Source organism: Condylostylus longicornis, unplaced genomic scaffold, assembly GCF_029603195.1.
Source record: "Condylostylus longicornis isolate FDR11 unplaced genomic scaffold, ASM2960319v2 ptg000048l, whole genome shotgun sequence".
Taxonomy (NCBI): Eukaryota; Metazoa; Arthropoda; class Insecta; order Diptera; family Dolichopodidae; genus Condylostylus; species Condylostylus longicornis.
This window is the reverse complement of record NW_026578017.1, coordinates 10,649,205-10,667,698: the sequence shown is the minus strand read 5'-3', so window position 1 is coordinate 10,667,698 and position 18,494 is coordinate 10,649,205. Positions and strand designations below refer to the sequence as shown.

The 18,494-nt window shown below is 23.0% G+C and overlaps 1 protein-coding gene across 2 annotated transcripts in view; it reads right to left on the bottom strand.

The window, feature by feature from the left end:
• Window positions 1-18,494, bottom strand: part of LOC129611234 (nematocyst expressed protein 4) — a 100,967-nt gene that overhangs the window by 66,448 nt on the left and 16,025 nt on the right. Inside the window, exon 1 of one of the 2 annotated variants that reach the window (XM_055524261.1) lies at window positions 829-1,120. The exons of the other annotated variant lie outside the window; for it this stretch is intronic. Within the exon in view, the coding sequence (XP_055380236.1) occupies window positions 829-1,105 (277 nt within the window). The 5' untranslated portion in view covers window positions 1,106-1,120. Of the gene's footprint in view, window positions 1-828; window positions 1,121-18,494 lie in introns of those variants that run through there. 2 annotated transcript variants of the gene reach the window in all.

Sequence of the window (18,494 nt, the reverse complement as noted above, 5' to 3'; positions counted from 1 at the left end):
AAATGTTTATTTTAGGTTTTCAATATTTTACAACCTTTTTCACACCTGGAATATTATGGAAATAACATTAATCTAAGAAAATTGATTTAGGGACGAACTTATGAAAATTGTTCAAATTAATTACGTATACCTACACTGTATATTAAATGTATTCATTCCAAGTAAAAGTTTTTATTACAAATGTCTATTTTCCGATTTGTTGTTATTCTTATATATACTGAAAATTTACAAAGTCTTAAATATTTCTATAATTTTCATATACAATATAAAGGTTTTCATTAAAAAATACAAAAGAGACATTTTTTAATTAATATTTAATTTAAAAAACAATTTAGAACAAAAAAATATTATCAATACTATTTAAATATTTTTTAAATATATTGAATAGCCACAAGATACAGACATAATATAGATATACATATACGTACGATAAATCTATACAAAGTCATACTAAAAATGTATACAGTATATTTGTACATGTGTGTATATACAATACTATATTGGCATTGAATTTATTTTATGACATTTTTATCATATATAAAGTCTTTGATGAAGCGCTTTAAATGTTTTAAAATAACTAGTATTAGAAATTTCAATTTGTATCTCTACACAATTATTTATAGATATTTATATACATACGTATTTTCATACATATGTAAATACATTGTTATATAAATCGAATATTATTTACTGTTCAATACGAATTATTTTATTTTTTCAATTTAAAATTTGTGGATTTCACTTTAAGATTACTTTCATTAACACCTGTAATTGTTATACTGTAGTTTGAATGAATATGTTGTATATAGATTATAGATTAAAACTTACCTGAATTATTTTTTTTCATTAATTTACGACGTATGAATTTAAAGAAAAACCTACAGGTGAATAGAATAACTAACATACCAAGAAAACATGCTAAAAAAAATGCTAAAATTGTTAAAATATGCTTTGATTCAAATTTTTCATGATTAGGAATTTTAATATTATCATAGCTGTTATCATTTGTAATTGTCATTTTAAAATTATTTAAATTGGAATTATTATGATTTAAAAATAAATTATTCCAATTAATTGTAAAAATATTATTATCATTACTACTCATATTAATTGAAATTATCACAAAAGGTAAAAATCACTCAAGAAATTTGTAAAATTAAAAATTAAATAATAATTAAAAAAAAATCGCGGTAAAAATTGATTTCTTTTTAATTTCTTTTTCCTCTCTTCTTTTGACTCTATCACACCGAATTAATTAAGTGACTGATTATAGGTTTTTTAAAAATTTTAAATGGTAAGAATAAAGAAATAGCGAAACAAAACTGAGACAAAAATTACTAACTATGATTTTTTTCCTTCTTTTATTCGTTTTTTTTCTCTTAACAATTTCTAAAAAAAAAGGTTGCCAACTAAAAATTTTTTTTAATGAAATTCTTAAGTATATTGGAAGTTATGGTTTATATAGTTTGCAATAATTTTTGAATTTTCCAAGGAAATATTAATATAATTTATTATTTGCTTAATATTCACGGTAAATTAATATTTTTAAACTATATTGAATTTTTTTATCCATTAGGTATACAAGTATATATTATGGTTTGGCATTGTATAAAACTTTTTGTATGAAAAATACCTAAGTAATAAATAATATATTAAAGCCAAATCATATTGTAATAATGACTGACGGTAACCTAAGCTTTCAATTTTAAATCAAGTTTTATGAAATTTGTATGCGTTTGTATTTGTTGTTCCCTATATCACCCGTATCGATGTTATACGAGAATTATTAAGCGAAAATGAATTCTCGAAAGAGTAAGCTTTCCAATATCGGCTTAACTTAAACTAAAGCACAGAAATACAAATACAATGATGATTCAAGTTAAAGAATTGAGAAATGAGAGCTTAATTTTGAAAATTGAATAAGTACGCCGAAAATATACAAGTACAATAATATGTAATTATGACATTCAGAGAACAAAAAGAGAATTTTAAATAAAATTATTCAAGCATACGGAAAATATTATAAATATATTCTTATTTTCTATACTTTTCGGAAAACCTGATTTTACGTCCAAATTTATATTGCTTAATTAGAATGCAATTCTTTCTAAAATTAAGCTGATAAGTGAAACGAAAAATAGTTTGAATTTTAGGATAACTAACTTATCATTTGGTAAATATGTTACCTTTTACATATTGAAAATTGTAAATAACTTATATTGGAGAATCGTGTTTAATTTAATTATAATAATCTGGCTGTTTTGAAGTAGTTGTAAGCTTCCATGTATTTTGTCGCATAAAAAAATGTTATGTGCAAGTACATCAAAAAGTGTTTGTTATTATCCATGAGATATTCCTTGGGAATTAAGGAAAAATAAAATAGGAAAATTGTAAATAAAATGTTTATACATAATTACGCACTAAATTTTTTAATAATACATTTATATAAATAGTCTAGTAATAATAATTATGAAAGCTAAATAAAAAATTTTCTACTGCGAAACAGTTCATCCAAACATTAAAATGATCATCCATTTTTTTTTTTTAAATTTTTGGACGGTTAGTTTTGACAGTCTGAATTTTTAGTAGCTTTTGTACACTAAATAAATAATTAATTTTGTTAAAAAATTTTTCTTTCCAAGTTCATCCCTTCCTATGTTATCACCTCTCGAAAATTATAAAATTTTCATTTTTAGAAACTTTTTCAAAATTTCTCTAAAAGCAACAAAATTAACTGCAAACCCCTGCTATCAAAAAATACAATTATTTGTCTTAACTCTCTTATTTAATCGTCGGATTCGACTATTATGTCAACGCTTCTTTTTGGTCTCATTTTAAATGTATGAGAAGAATTTGCCAAATTTTGGTATATTAATTAAAAATAGCTAATATAGATTTTTTTAATAAACAAAATATTTTTCTATTGTTAAAACGAAAAGTGCTACTTTACAAACCATCAATTTAATCCGTATTTATTAATAAGATTTAGAATATAATTGGACTCTTAACAGTGTACGAGTATTTAACACATGTGTTGCAAAAGTAAATAATTTATAAGAAAATTATGTACATATCTATTTATGTATACACGTATGTGAATACGTGTATACATAAATAGGCAATAATAAAGCCAAGACGAATAAAATTTTTTAATTCGGAAATAAATTTTATTGATTTTTCTTTTTTAAATTGATTGAGTTAAATTGATTATTCGATTGACATCTTTGAAATTTCAATCTTTAAATTCAAATTTAACAACATACTTAGTCTCATATTAAAGTAGAATAGATGAAACAATTTTAAAATTTTATTGAATTTAATATGGAAAATATATTGAACACTATAATCTATTACTTATTACATATCGCTCTTTGGGAGCAAAAAGTGATCAAGTTGTAAAAAAATTACTGCTTTCTGATTATATTTTTTTTATACGAGTATGTATGTAAATTAGAAACGTATACATATGTTCCTGTTAATAAATATAACAGAAATAGTAAAGGAATGAAAAGATTTCATACCTAGAATATCATGGGAAGGAAATTTCCTTTCCTCTCGCCTTTCTTCTCGAAGAGCAATATTTAATTTTAAACCGAATAGACGACTAATACACTTTAATTAATAAAAATCTCGGTAATTTTAGCAAACAAAATTTGATTTTTTGATTGTTTAATATTTTTGATTACTTTTCCATAAAATTTTTGCCAGTAATTCTGTATTTTAATAAGTAAACGAATGGAACGATGCAAATTCTAATAAATAAAAAAAAATATTCGTTCTGACTCAATTGTTATTATTTGATGTTCTTAAGTGTTAAATAACTACAAAAAATGTACATACATATGTACATATACATATTAAAATTATAATTATAAATAAAAAATCTAAATTTCATGGTGGAAAAACGTCACTTTATATACAAAACAATTTTCGTCAGAAAGAAAGCGATTATTTTAAAACTAAAAATAAAACGATAAAATTAATTTTGATTTTCTTTTTTCTCATTTTTCTTTACGTTACAATTAATTGAACTCAATTTGTATGTGTTGCAAAATTAATTAAGAAATTGTGAATTTAAGACCGCCACTAATATATTTGATGATAATTTTTAGATTGTTGTGTATTTTCACTGAAATAATAATAAAAGACCACAAGTACTTATGTTCTAAGGACATGCACTGAGTTTCAAATGACTTAAACAAGCACTCATGAAAATTGTTAAAAAAACATTATAACTAATAATAAACAAAATCTTCTCTGAAAATCCTTAATATTTAATTATTATTTTACCATCATTGAAATTATTAATAAAAATATTGCATAAAAGTATTGCTACTGATATAAAAAGAACTGTTATAAGTGCAACAATTGCTAATAAAATTCTATGCAATTCAAATTCAATATCTGATTCTGAATTTGCAGTGTCTGTAAATTCATCTGCTTCAGTTTCAGTATTGCCGTCGTTAATATTATTACGAGTATTACTATTATTGTTACTCATAAATACAAAAATTTCTTAAATAAATTGAAATGAGAATGCACAAATTTTCACAAAATTTTAAATTTTTTTTATATTTTGTTCAAAAGATCAAAGATTTTTATTAAATAAAAAACAAATATTTTTTTAATATGTATCTTTTCTTTATATATAAAAAAACAAAGAAAACAAGATAAAAAAAAAAAAACAAATTTTTTTTGTCAGAATTTAAAAATTCAAACTAAAAATACTTTTCACTCTAAATTGAGTGTATTCTTCTGCTGATTCTCAATGATGAAGAACAACGCAAATTCGTTAAGCTTTTATTATATTTTGTTTTTATTTTTTGTATATTTTCGGCAATACCACATGGCCACAAGTAGAATAATTTTGTAAACAATGTAAAAAGCTATTTTTTTTTGTTAGTAAAGCTTTTTTGTTAAGGCAATGACTTCATTTTTGTTTACATAAATAATTTTTTGTGAAGGCTTTTTTTTATATATCTGTACATATAAATCTACAAATACACACGTATTTATATTATAATGTTGTCAATTTAAAATGTATAACAAATACATATGTATGCGTGGATGTACTTTCAAATCAAATAATAAGCAACCCTAGTTGAATTCGCCGAAAGAAATTTTCGCTCTTGTTGAATGTTTTTCATTGAAAATTTAAATAATCGCATCAGTGTTGTCGAATAATATAAACATAATTTTCTAAAAAAAAAAAAAGTGTTTCCTAATTTGTAAAAAAATGTTCATGGCTGTATTAAAATTCAATTCAATTTTTAGGCACGAAATATTTATTTTATATGAATGTTTTTAAATAATTTTATAAAAATAATGGGTCATACGTATGTACACATGTATACGTATGTGATCGAATAATTCGAAAATAAGGAAAATTTTAAAAATATTTCGGAATTCTTTTTAGAATTGTGACAAATATTATTTGATTTCAGTAAAAATCACAAACATATTCAAGAATTGTCAACTTAAATTTTTGTATATCCTACCAAAGTTCTGTTTTTTAATATAATGTATTTTTTGACATTTACAAAAACACAAATTGGAGAGCAAGTACTGAAACTAAAATTTTCTAAAAAAACAATTATTTTCAATTACTTTAGTACTTCCTTTAACTCACTTGCATTTCTTGTTTGCAAATTTTTACGCAATGCCAAGTCAAACAAAACCGAAACAACAGGTATCAAAAAACATTTTGAATACATTTTTTGACAGATAATTAAAATTTTGACAAAGTCGCGACACTCTAACAACATTTAAATGAATTTCGAACATGAAATATCGTAAAAAATTTGTTGACATTTGATTCACATCTGGTACCGTATATTGACTTCCGATGATACCTTTTAATATATTAGACAAGCATGGCTTGCAATTTCGAATGTTACTTTATTCTTCTATTTCAATATTCAAAGTTAATAAATCATTATTCGTCAAAATTTAGATATTCGTATGTGAATGCATTGGTTATTACAATATTGAATTGATATACATACATACAAGATATTTCTTAAATTTTTGCCAAAAATATGTGTGTTTGTAATATAATAAATATTATGTATAGATACAAATTTAAATTAAATATTCATGTGAACGAATTTGGTTTACATTTGTTTGGTTAACACGCGGTTGAGTAAATGCCAGACAACTTCCTTTAAATTCTTTTACGCAAACTACTCTGCATATATGCTTGTCTATTATAAATATTTTAATACATACATAAATATATATACAATAAGTTATATGAAAAATTTTTAAAATTTATACTTCTTATTTTATGAAACCACAAAATCGCATTTAGTTAATTTATTTAATTGCATTAGTACACAAGCTATGCATGCGCAACATTTAGAAATTTACAAGAAAAAAAATTATTTTGTAAAATTTTTCATTTTTCGATCTTATTTTTATTTACTGAATTTTATGGTTCAGATAAATTTAATTTTTTTTTTTCAATCTAAATAATTAGGAAAATACTAGAGCTAGGTACTAGAAAAATGATGATTTTTATTACGAAAATAATTTTAACTAAAAATTAATTAATTATAAAAATTAAAATTTTAATTTTAAATTTTTTTTTTTAATTTTACATATTCACAATTTTCTGGGGTGGTGGAATCAATGGATACAATAAATTAAACGGAGGAATGAAATATTTTTGCTTTATTACTTTTTACGTTCGCATTTTATTTGAAAAGAAAAAAAATTTTTTTGAGGAGATGAGGTAGTGGCAGTAAATTTCCCCGGAAATTGTATTTGTAAACATTTTCACAATTATGAACTATATGGCATTATGTGTATAAAGAAAATATTTCTGTATATTTAAAATATATGCAAATTTTTGTTTTAATAAAATTTACAAAAGTTTTATTAATAAAATTAAATTAAAAAAGTAAAAAGGAAAAAAAAAGAACGGAAAACTACTCATGTTTATGACCGGGATATTCAAAATTAGTTTTCATGTCTTTCACTTTTACATTAGAATTAGAGTACAACAAATATTCAATATTGAAATTTATTTTGTTATTTTAAAATCTTATATATACTAAATAAAATTATATTTCTATATTCCACTGTGTAGGTATATACTCGAATGTACTCATGGCAATTAAAAAAAATTTTATTTTCAAGTGATATTAGAGGTTTTCACTTATATTTTAGATTACATTACAAAATTTTAAGTTATAAGTAGTATAACAGATTGCACTGTTGCATTGAACTTGCTAAAATGCAATAAGATTGAACCCATGATACATACAATTAAACTTTCATATATAAGTAAAACTTCTTTAATAGCAATAATTAAACTTCTTAAATAACAAATTAATGGCTATGGTTTCTTTCAGGTTTTTGCCATATACATACATGTGTCCGATTTTATATATAGAGAAAACAAGTTTTTGGTCAAAAATGTTATTCAAATTTTCGTAAGTAAAAAAGCATGAGAAACAATCTCACCTTTATATTTGTACTATATTTAACAGGATATTTAATTAAAGAAAACACGAACCAATTGATAGAAGAACAATAGAAACTAAAATGCATGTTAGTGGAATAATTATGGGGGGTCCCCGTCATTTTTGTCAAATATACTAAATTTAGCTAAATAATCAAGAATTTTTGCTTATATACGTCATTCTGACTTTTCCCAAAAAACGGGATTCAGTATTTGACTCTCATCTCCAATATTAATCTTTTGAACTACTCTACACCGTTGTCTTTTCCATTATTACATTTACACCACTACATTAAATGTTGCGTATTTAATATACGCAAAATTAATATGTCAAACACCGCAAAACAAAATGCAACACTTAGTTTTTTATTTAACCAATAGTTTTAATTTTTAAAAATAAACTAGAAATTTACAGTGTGATCGTTTACTTCTGATTTCCAGTCAAATTATTTTTAATTATTCAGAATTTCCGTTTTTTTAAATAAATTTGTTAATTCTTACTCGAAATATCGAAGAAACTGTGCCACACCTTTAAAAACACAGAGAGCGCAATATGAAAAAAGTCTTCTAACTTAAAATAGAAATTTCATTTTATGTGAATGTTGTATTACTCACTCATTTTTGTTTTGCTCGGCGACTAAAAGAGCAAAATATAAAGTCGGAACCCTATTGCAACAATAAAGTAAAAGCAATTGCTGGAACACAACGCTTCCAGACCCTTATTATTTCGTTTACACTTACATAAATAAAATTAAATAAAAGAATTGTTAACATTTTAGTTTAAAAACATTTATTTAATTTATTTTCCTTCATTTTTTTTTCTTAATTAATTAATTTATTAATACATTTATATATATTTATATAATTATATAAGCTTAACATAATTAGTAAAAGATTTTAATTCATTCTTTGTTCGTTTCATTTTTTTAGTAAAATTTATTACATTTTAAATATAAAATAGTCTTATAAAATATTTATAGAAAAAAACGAAAGAAAAATGGAACAATGAATATAAAAAATGAGTAAATTTTCTCCATTTTAAAATATAAAAGATTTTATGAATTTTTTTATGTAATCGACTAGAATTTCATTTAATTTTATTGTGATAATTTGGTACATTTAATAAAATTTTAATTAATTATAGTTCTCATTGTTTTCTCCCTTTTTTAATTTAAACAACAATAATTAACAGAGACAAGATAAAACTGAACAGTAATATTTTTATAAAAGTTAAAAAGTAACATTTAATTTTTTTTTAAAGAGTAAAAAATTCATAAAAATAATTTTTTTTTGTAATTTCTTAGCGTATTAAGTTGAGGTCTTCATGATAAAATTTTTTATAATATTTTTGGTACAATTGTTTTTTTTGTATTCCGCAATTTATTTATTTCTTTGTTTAAAACTATAAAAGAATAAAATAAATATAGTTTTTTTGTTTTTTGATTAAAACTGTTATATTGTATAACAGTATTTCCATTTATTAATTAAGTTATAAAATTAAATTAAAAAAAAAAACAAACAAAAGTGGAGTAGCCCTAGCTACGTAGTCGCAAAATACAAATTATAAAATCGTAAAAGTATAAATAAAATTGCATATCTATAGGAGTATAACACTTTACAAGAGAGCGAAAAACATACTAAGTAATGTGTTAAATTTTTTAAATCAATAAATTTTTTTTTTGAATTCTGGGTAATGATTTGTTATACAAAATTAAAATTATGTTCAAGTGAGATGTATCGAATACAGGAATATCAGTACTGGTGGTGTTTGGTATTGGTACCAAGACGGATCTCAAAGGTTATATTCTAGTAGAAACTAAACTAGAAAGTAAACTACGAAGTGAAAACGGCCTTTAGAGCAAGGAAATGGTTAAAAACTGAAAAAATAGAGTAAGGAACCAAGTCAAGGCAACAAACAAGAATTTCAAAATAATTTTGACATTCCATTCATAATTATATGAAATTTTCAAACTCTATTTCTTGTGTAATTAGTTGGTTAAAGAAATAAATTATTTTCATCTTTAAATTATGCAAAAAATTTCATCCTTTTTGTTAATCATATTTTTAAATTTTGATTTCTGTAAATTTTCGCATTAATTTTTTGTGTATTTGAAATTACTATTATAATTAGTCTTTTAGTCTTTATTAGGCGGAATTTTTGACTAGTATGCCAATAAAAAGTTTTTCAAACATTAATTACATTTATATGAAAGAAATTGAATTGTAAAACTTTTATAAAATATCTAATTAATTTTAATTAAATAATTTTTTTTTTCAAGATAAATGAACTCTAAATTCAATGGACCATAAAAAAAATTGATTTATTCTTTAAGCATAAGATTCTTGATTAATTTTACTTTTGTTTGAAATCGGTTTTACTCATTCATCTTTAAGGTCAATATCGTTGATCTCATAATAGTAACTAAAGCAAAACCACAAGCATATACTAAACACTATACAACATTATTCGAATTATTACTATTAAATTCAATTAAAGATGTACAAATACACAATATCTTCATTCAACTTTTAATAATCTGCTTTAAGAATTGCCATGCAACAATGAATCTCAATCACTTTAACATATTTGTACAAAAATTTCCAATCGTTTGCAAATTTATTTAAAGAACTTATAAAATCGAGCGTGATCAGCACATAAACGACCACATGGCAAATTGTAAGGATACAATGAAATTTAAAAGAATAATTTATTATAGTGGAGGATTTAAATTTATTGGAGAATCAATTTCACTTTCTCTTGAAGTTTACTAAAATTACTTTCGTATTAAATGCAAATTAAAGTCAAGCATAAAATTTCATCAAAATTTAATTTTAATTTAATGTTAAATTCGTTACTACCAAAATACCTCTCTTATTGCATAAAATATCGTCGGTAATAAAGAAAAAAAGAATATCTTCAATATGGACAACTCAATTTTCAATTTAAGAAAAAATTCAATCTAGTATAAATGCATAATTGATGCAATTTTTTTATATTTTTTAAAAATTTAATAATTGTATTGCCATAAATACAGAACCGAAAAAAATATCTTGCACATAATAAAATTTGTTATATAAAGGTTAATAATAAATTCTGTGCCATAAATTTATGGTTTATATTTTTTTATTTTATGGAATGTTGTTTTTAAAAGAAAAATTAAATTTTATGATAAATTGTAAACCAAAACCATTCCAATGGCCTTATTAAGCCTTTATAAAGATCCTAAAGAAGATTATAAAAATCCTAAAGGGTTCTTATTGCTTACAAATAATTTTAAGAGCACGTAATTGATTTGAATTAGGCAATAAACTCTCATAGTTTACATAAACAACAAAATCTAACATCCCATCTTAGTCCGGCCGAAGTCGTACACAGAAAATAATAGAAATAACGTAATTTTCATGAGATTTACTGTCATATTTTTTAATGACAATTAATTTTTTGTTGGAGTTTTGAGCAATAATTAATTGATTTTGATTTTTGTAAAAATTTTAAAATTAATAAAAGCAATTATTAGATTTTGATATTGAGTCTGAGCTCCATTAGATAATCTTAGATTTAATTTTAGATTTTATCGTATGTGTAAACAGTACGTAACGGATCTTATTAAAATGCCTAAAATTCATTACATTTTTAATTAACTGTTAAATCACTACAGTTTTAGGTTAACTAAATTTTATACTAGGATGATAAAATTTTTATACATCTTCAGTTTCGCTTTATAGAGACTTTACTGTATAATAAATTTGGTTTATTTTTTTTGAAAGTTTTTTTTTTGTATTCAATTTGCAAATTAAAATTTAATGCAAGAAAAAATTTTTTAGTACCATTAAACGAAATTTATTGAATATAAGAATTTTAATTCGTATCCTATTTATGTATGAATGTATTTTAATCGTTTCGAAGTATATATATGTATATGTGTACAACTACAGGAATGAAAGTGGTATTATAATATTTCAAGATATATCTTGCTGATGATGATTGATGATAATGATAAAGCGCTTATAACAATTTTTATAAATCTGATAATTTATAGATATGTGTGTATGTATAGTTTGTTTATTATCTTATACACGAAATTTACGATTATACAAAATTGGCCAAAAATTTTTTTGTTATAAGTAAACTATAACTTTGTTTTTATTGTATTGAAATTGAGCAAAGATTGAGTTGACTGTGTCGACTCTTTCTTAAATGCAAGTCTTCTCTAAAAGGTATATAAAATTGTTGACGATTCACTCGCGCTGTATTCATGTGAAGTACAGTTGAAGTACCCATAAATAGTTTATGTTAATATTTTCTTTTAGAATGGTGGTCAATGTTACTATTTTAGCGGTTTTTGTAAAAAATTTGAACCAATGTGCAAACTTAAAAATTTGTAATATATGAGCATGAATAAAATATATCTGCTGTAATATAACGATATTTCTCAAGCTCACAAATTTCATTAAAATATCACCCCTATTATAGAGATGGTTTATAAAAATTATGAGCTCTATAAGTTTTTTATATGGTTTGTGAGAAATGAATAAATTTCTTTTAAGGTTGAGTATGCCATCAAAATAAGATTGTGTTCTTATCGAGCCTAAAGTAAATAGGATTATTACGACAGTCAGTTTTTATAAATAATTTTGCAAACCTATAGCTAAATGTATTTTTTATTTATTGGTGAGATAATCGGAGGAACAGATTTTATTAAAACGACTCAGAATTCGAAACTGAATATAAATTTTTATATAAATTTGTGTGTACATATGTATTGTAACAATTTAATATACATACCCGATGAACATATTTATTTCAGTAAATATGTATATGTACAGGGTGTCTGAAAAGTTCCCGTAGCTTAAAACTGCTACATGGATTAAGAAATCAACATTGTTTATTAGAAAAGCAATATTCAATAAAAAATATTCAATAAAAAAATGATATTAAATGCTTAATATTGGCTCCATTTGCAGTAATGCATGCATGGAGGCGCTTTGGAAAATTATTGACAATGGTCGCGCGCTATTCGATGGTAATTTCATCATATAGTTCGATCATACAGTAAAAGGACGGCTGCTATGAGGACGTTCCGACGTGCTCACCAACTCCTGGTAACGTTTTATGGCATCGTGGACAGTAATTAAGAATAAAGAAAAAATCAAGACACAGTTAACATGCACGACGAATGCAAATAATGAAACAAATTGAAAAAAAAAAAACAGAATTATAACGAGAAAAATGAGTATTTCCAAAATTACGGGCACTTTTCAGACACCCTGTATATGTAAATATTTCTTTAATAGCCTTCTCTACGAAAACAAAAATTATTTTGATGTTTATTGGTCTCTTTAAACTTCTTTTGATAAGAACTTATGCATGTATTTGACATTTTCAAAAATTCATTCAAAACTTTGTAATTATGAAGTTTGTTTAAAAATTTTCTGATACAAATCTACAGTTCTTCAATGTTACATTGCTTTAATTTTAAATATAAATTGTTGATTTTAGAAAATTGATTAAAGAATTCTTTATTTACAAGCTATGACTATGTAGTAACAAACCTACAAATAGAATTTTTTTTGAAAACCCAACAAAAAAAAAAGAAAATTTTCAAATAAAAAAATTTTGACAGAAATTTGGGAAATTTCAATTTTTTGAAAAGATTCGAGAAAATTTCAGTACCATTTTCTATATAAATTTTTTTGTATTTCTATATTTTTATTTTATGTATTATGTTTTACTCGTATGCATGTACTGTGAAGAGAAAAATAAGAAAAAAATTTGAAATTGTTGAAAACGATATTTTTATTTCTTTATAGTCTGTTGAAAATTTTAGATAAAAGAGAAGATGATAAAAATAAATTTTATAATAAAATAATTTTTTTTATTAAAAAATATAAAAAAAATATATATCAATTTTTAGGCTGCTACTGACTGAGGCCATAAACACGAAAATTACACATAAAATATATAAATACATATATAAAAATAGATACATGCGCTTTTGAGTTCATTGAACTATATGTACGTATATATACATATATGGATGTGCGTATAAGAGGAGAGATCATAGGAAAGTATCTATCTTATTGTAACTCACGTTTTTACACCTTTTAAAAAATTGTCGTAAAATATTCTTTTGTCACCAAAATATTAAAATATATTTTTATGAATGAATTTTATTTTATTTTTATATAAAAATTATATTTATTATTACATACATATCTATTTCATTGTCATATCCTTTTTTGTATTTCAAGACCGTTAAATATTTAATAAACAAAATTCTATAAATATTATACATATGTATGTATTTTATTTCGTATATATGTAGGTATATATAATATGTAAGTACATTGTACAAATGATTAATAATTTCAGTTGTTTTCTATGCCCTTGTATTTATAAAAACTCAAGGGCATTTTATTCAAATTGGAGCAAAATATTGTATAGCAGAAATGAAACCGAAATCTGTACGTGTACATGATTCATAACAGACCCGTTTTTATATTGAATATGTTTGTATTGTAGCTACTCTCAAATGTCGGAATTTTAATTCTCATGAAATGTCATGTTTAACATTAATTTTTTTCTTACGTTTCAATTAATCATTTCAATTTTCATTTCTCTTTAAAATTCTAGTTCTACATTTTCTATTTAAATTCTTGTTCTTTCTCTTATAAATTATTTTATTATTCTTGTATATCTATATGTAACTTCTTGTAAAATTTATTTGGTAATTATTGTGTATAATTTAATCAGTGTTGGGACATTGGCATTTTTATTACTAAACTTGGCATAATGGATCTTAGTTTTGAATATTGAATTTTTCAAAGGTTATGTCAAGTGCATTTTTGGCATAATGGCGTTTTTAAAAGGCATTAAAAACTCATTGAACAACACTGTCCAAAATATTTCATTTTTATAGACAGGGTAACAACAGAAAGGCAGGAATACATTTATAGACAGGAATAGGGTAACAATCGAAAGTCTTTTCGATGTAATTGTGTTTATTGTCAAAATCTCAGATATTGAAATATTTACATTCAAAATTGAGAAACAAAATTATTTTCTTGTGCTGCTTTGAATTCTATTCTGTTGTATGTATTTTTTTTTTTTGGCAGCGACATGTAGTGTATGTACTACATCCATTTTATTTAACAATTGCAAGTGATTCGAATTTTGATAAAATAAGAAAAAATTGTTAAATTCGTTGACATATCTATGTGTTATACATTTAAAAAAAATAAAAAAGTTCGCTTTTTTAGTTCATCTACTTTGATTTATCAAGTTTTTAAAATTTCTTCTAAAATGGTATTATATTTTCCCCAATGCAGCACAAATTGCTTGACCAAATACATATTACAACACTAATTATCACTAACACTTTAATCATTTTTAAAAAATATTAAAGTGAAAATGTATATAGTGTCTGTAAATTTAGTAGCATTAAAATTTATAGCAACAAATGTTTCCTATTTTCGGTATGACAGTAGGTTAGCAACACAAAATTTTTAGCTTTTAGAATACCAAATTCCAATATTGTAAACTTTATGTTATGGAGGTGATTCTAAACCTACCAATTTAATTTACATTTTTTTATTATGTATTTTATTAAATTTATGTAAATGTGCTTGAGGGTGCATGGCTATTATTATAATGTTCGAATTTTATGCACACTAATTTATATGTGGGCTGAAAAATAAAAGAATTTTGTTTTCTTTTTGTACTTTAATTTAATTTTTCTCTTAAAGAAAATGTTAAATGTGAAAAAAAAATTTCGCTAAATTCAATTAAAAATTTGCTAAACTGGTCACATCTTCGTATTTTACATTGTATTTTTGCGAAACATTGTTGCTTCAAATTGAGAACAAGCTTGCTGAATAAACATACATATACGTATGTTAAATTTTAATTAGCATTATTGTATTTACACACTTAAAATTTAATATTAAAAAGCAGACACCTAATTAGTAAAAATGTACATGATTACTTCAATTATTATGAATTTTTGTTTTTCAGTTAAGGAATGAGCAAAATATTTACTTGTTGAAATTAAAAATAAATTAAAATAGAACCTGATAGTCTGGTGAATTTTATTTTTTATTTTTAAATTTAATACCTAAAATTTGTAACTTTGCCCAAATCTAATATTTACATATGTATGTGTATGTATATCGAAAACTCACGAATATATAATTAAGAAGCAATAGCCAAATTTGTACATGTATGTGTGTAACTATGATGTGTTTGAATTTGAAAGGTGAAATACCTGTTAAAGGTAAGTAATTGAATATAATTACTGGGTATTTTTCGGTATACTAATAGAATTTTTTCAGAATTTTATTAGCACCAAAAAGATATCTCAAGAAAATTAAAATATTTTTATTGCCTTAAGTATATGTCATAATAAAAATGAAGCTATAATTATAAAAATAATGAATAATAAGTATTGATTATAATTATTAAAGATAATATCAAATTTCAAGTTATTGGTATTAAAAATTAACACGCGCTATAAATATCATATACCTATTTTTATAGTAAATAAAACAAAGAGAAGGAAAAGCGTAATATGTTTTAAATATATGTATATGTACACACATCTTATAAAAAAATTATATATATACATACATATATATGCGAATATTATGTTATATATTTATTTACATTGTTCACGTGTCTATGGTGTTAATGATAATCGCTAAAGAATACTGATGATAAATATCGTATAACAATATTGGCATACTAAAATTTTTTATATTCATAAATGTGTTATACATATACATACATATACATACATAATTATATTTCATCATATTGTTAAATTGTTTTTGTTTTTTGTTCTTTGATATTCTAATAAAATTTTGGTAGTTTATAAAAAATATTTTCACCCACCCAAATATTAATTTTATTGTTTTTGTTTACAAGGTGTTTATAATTTATATTTTGCGACTTATTGTTCTGTTATACACATATTTTTTTTTGAAAATAATAAAATGAAAAAAGTTTAAATAAAAATAATTCTTTTTTTACAGTCGAAGGTGGATAATTGTGAATTTGAATAAAATTTCAATTTTTTTTGCGAAAATATTATAAAATAAAAATAGTATTAAATCTAAAATAATTCATCATTAAAAAATTCAACAACTGTTAGTACGAAATTTAACCAATTTTTAATATATTTTAAATTAACTTGTTTTAGGTGTACTTATATTTGCATTATTTAAACTGTGTAATAGCCGAACACATCACAAAATTGCATCTGTTACATATATGTAGTTTTTCTTTAGAGCGCTTGGTTTATAACTACACATTTTAAATCTAAGCGAATTTTCCAACAAATTTGGAAATAATAATTTTGTTTAAGCTTGAATTGAAGCTTGAATTGTTTGTTCTGTATAGTTTTGTAATTGAATCCCAAATCAAATTAAATAAATAGTCGATATATAAAGCACAAGAATTGAGCATGGTAAACTCAAAATTGAAAAAGTGAATTAACTTGTATGTTTGGGTTGTTTATGAACGTGCTGAACTGTTATAATGTCAAACATTATACTTAATATTTTTCAGATTAATTATGTGTTCACTTTATATTTGGTTTTTTCCTATATCTGAAGAAATTTTCGCTCAGAACTTTCGTAAATTGGTAGTTTAATAGTAAATTTTCTTTAAATTAAAGATTCGAGATCAAAATTTAAGAAAAATGTAATAATTAATTTAACACAAACACCCAAAGTAAATCTTAATTTTACAGATTATTAAAATAAATGTTTTATTCGCCTTCGACTGTTTGTTTTGCTACCTTAATATTGTAATAAAATTACTTTAACATTCAAATAATTAGCCTTTATTATTAAACTTACCAATCTAACTTGTACACGACGACAAGTTTGTGTTTTCTTTAATAATATAAAGGTTAGGAAGAACGTTACAAATATTATAAATAAAATTCCTATAATTAATGCAATATTTGGCATTTCATCAGCATCATTGCTATCTTCGATATTGTTAACTAGAGTTGTCGATGAAATTTCATTTAATGTTTCCACTGATGTTGATGTGTCACTGATATTGTTCTTTGATTGGGCTAGTGTTGTAATATTTTCCATTGTTTCGATTTCGTACTTAATTTAACTTTTTTTTTTTTATTAAAATTAGAATTTTTATTTTTGTGATTTTATAAAACGAACCGAAATAAAAATAATTTTTTTTTTTAAAGAGTTCTTTTTTTTTATTTGTAATAAAAATAACAAAAATATTTTCACGTTTTAATTTAAAAATAAAAATATTTTGCGTTTCGATTTCACTATTTTTACTATAAAATTTACTACGAAAAAAAAATTTATTATTTTTTTGTGATTTTTTAAATTTTCTTTTCTGTTTTCAAAATTTACTTCTTTGTTGTAGGTTTGTATGTTATATGAAATGTATACAGGGCTAATAAATATAGAAAAAATATAAAAGGGCTCCTCTCTTGCTGTATGGTGTGTATATTTTATGCGCAACCAATTTTCAAGAAATCTTTAAAAATACTGAAGGAAAAGCATTTTCGAGCTACAAGATTTTTTTCAAAAATTTAATTTTCAAAGTAAAGATTTTGTTTTTTTTTTTTTTTAAAAACAAAAGCTTTTTAATATTTTCATGTTATTTTTTTATTATTTTTGTTTTTTTTTTTGTTTTTCTTTTAATCTTTTGCAATATTTCTTTAATGTTTATTTTTGTGTCGGTTTTCTTGTCCATAGAGATTTATTTACTTACATTATATAGTATATATATGTTGATATTATACATGTAACTCATATCATATACATATACATGCATACATAATATATACAAAGTACATCCGTCAAATATACAATGTATGTGAATTGTATATGTGCTATTGGCATACATATAATGCAATAACAAATATATAAGGAGCAAATCATTAAAAATAATATTACTCGAGACGAGAATATGCATTCTATATATTCTTTTTATATACATACATGTATGTATGTGTGGTATGTAAATAGAAATTGGAAAATAAAGCGG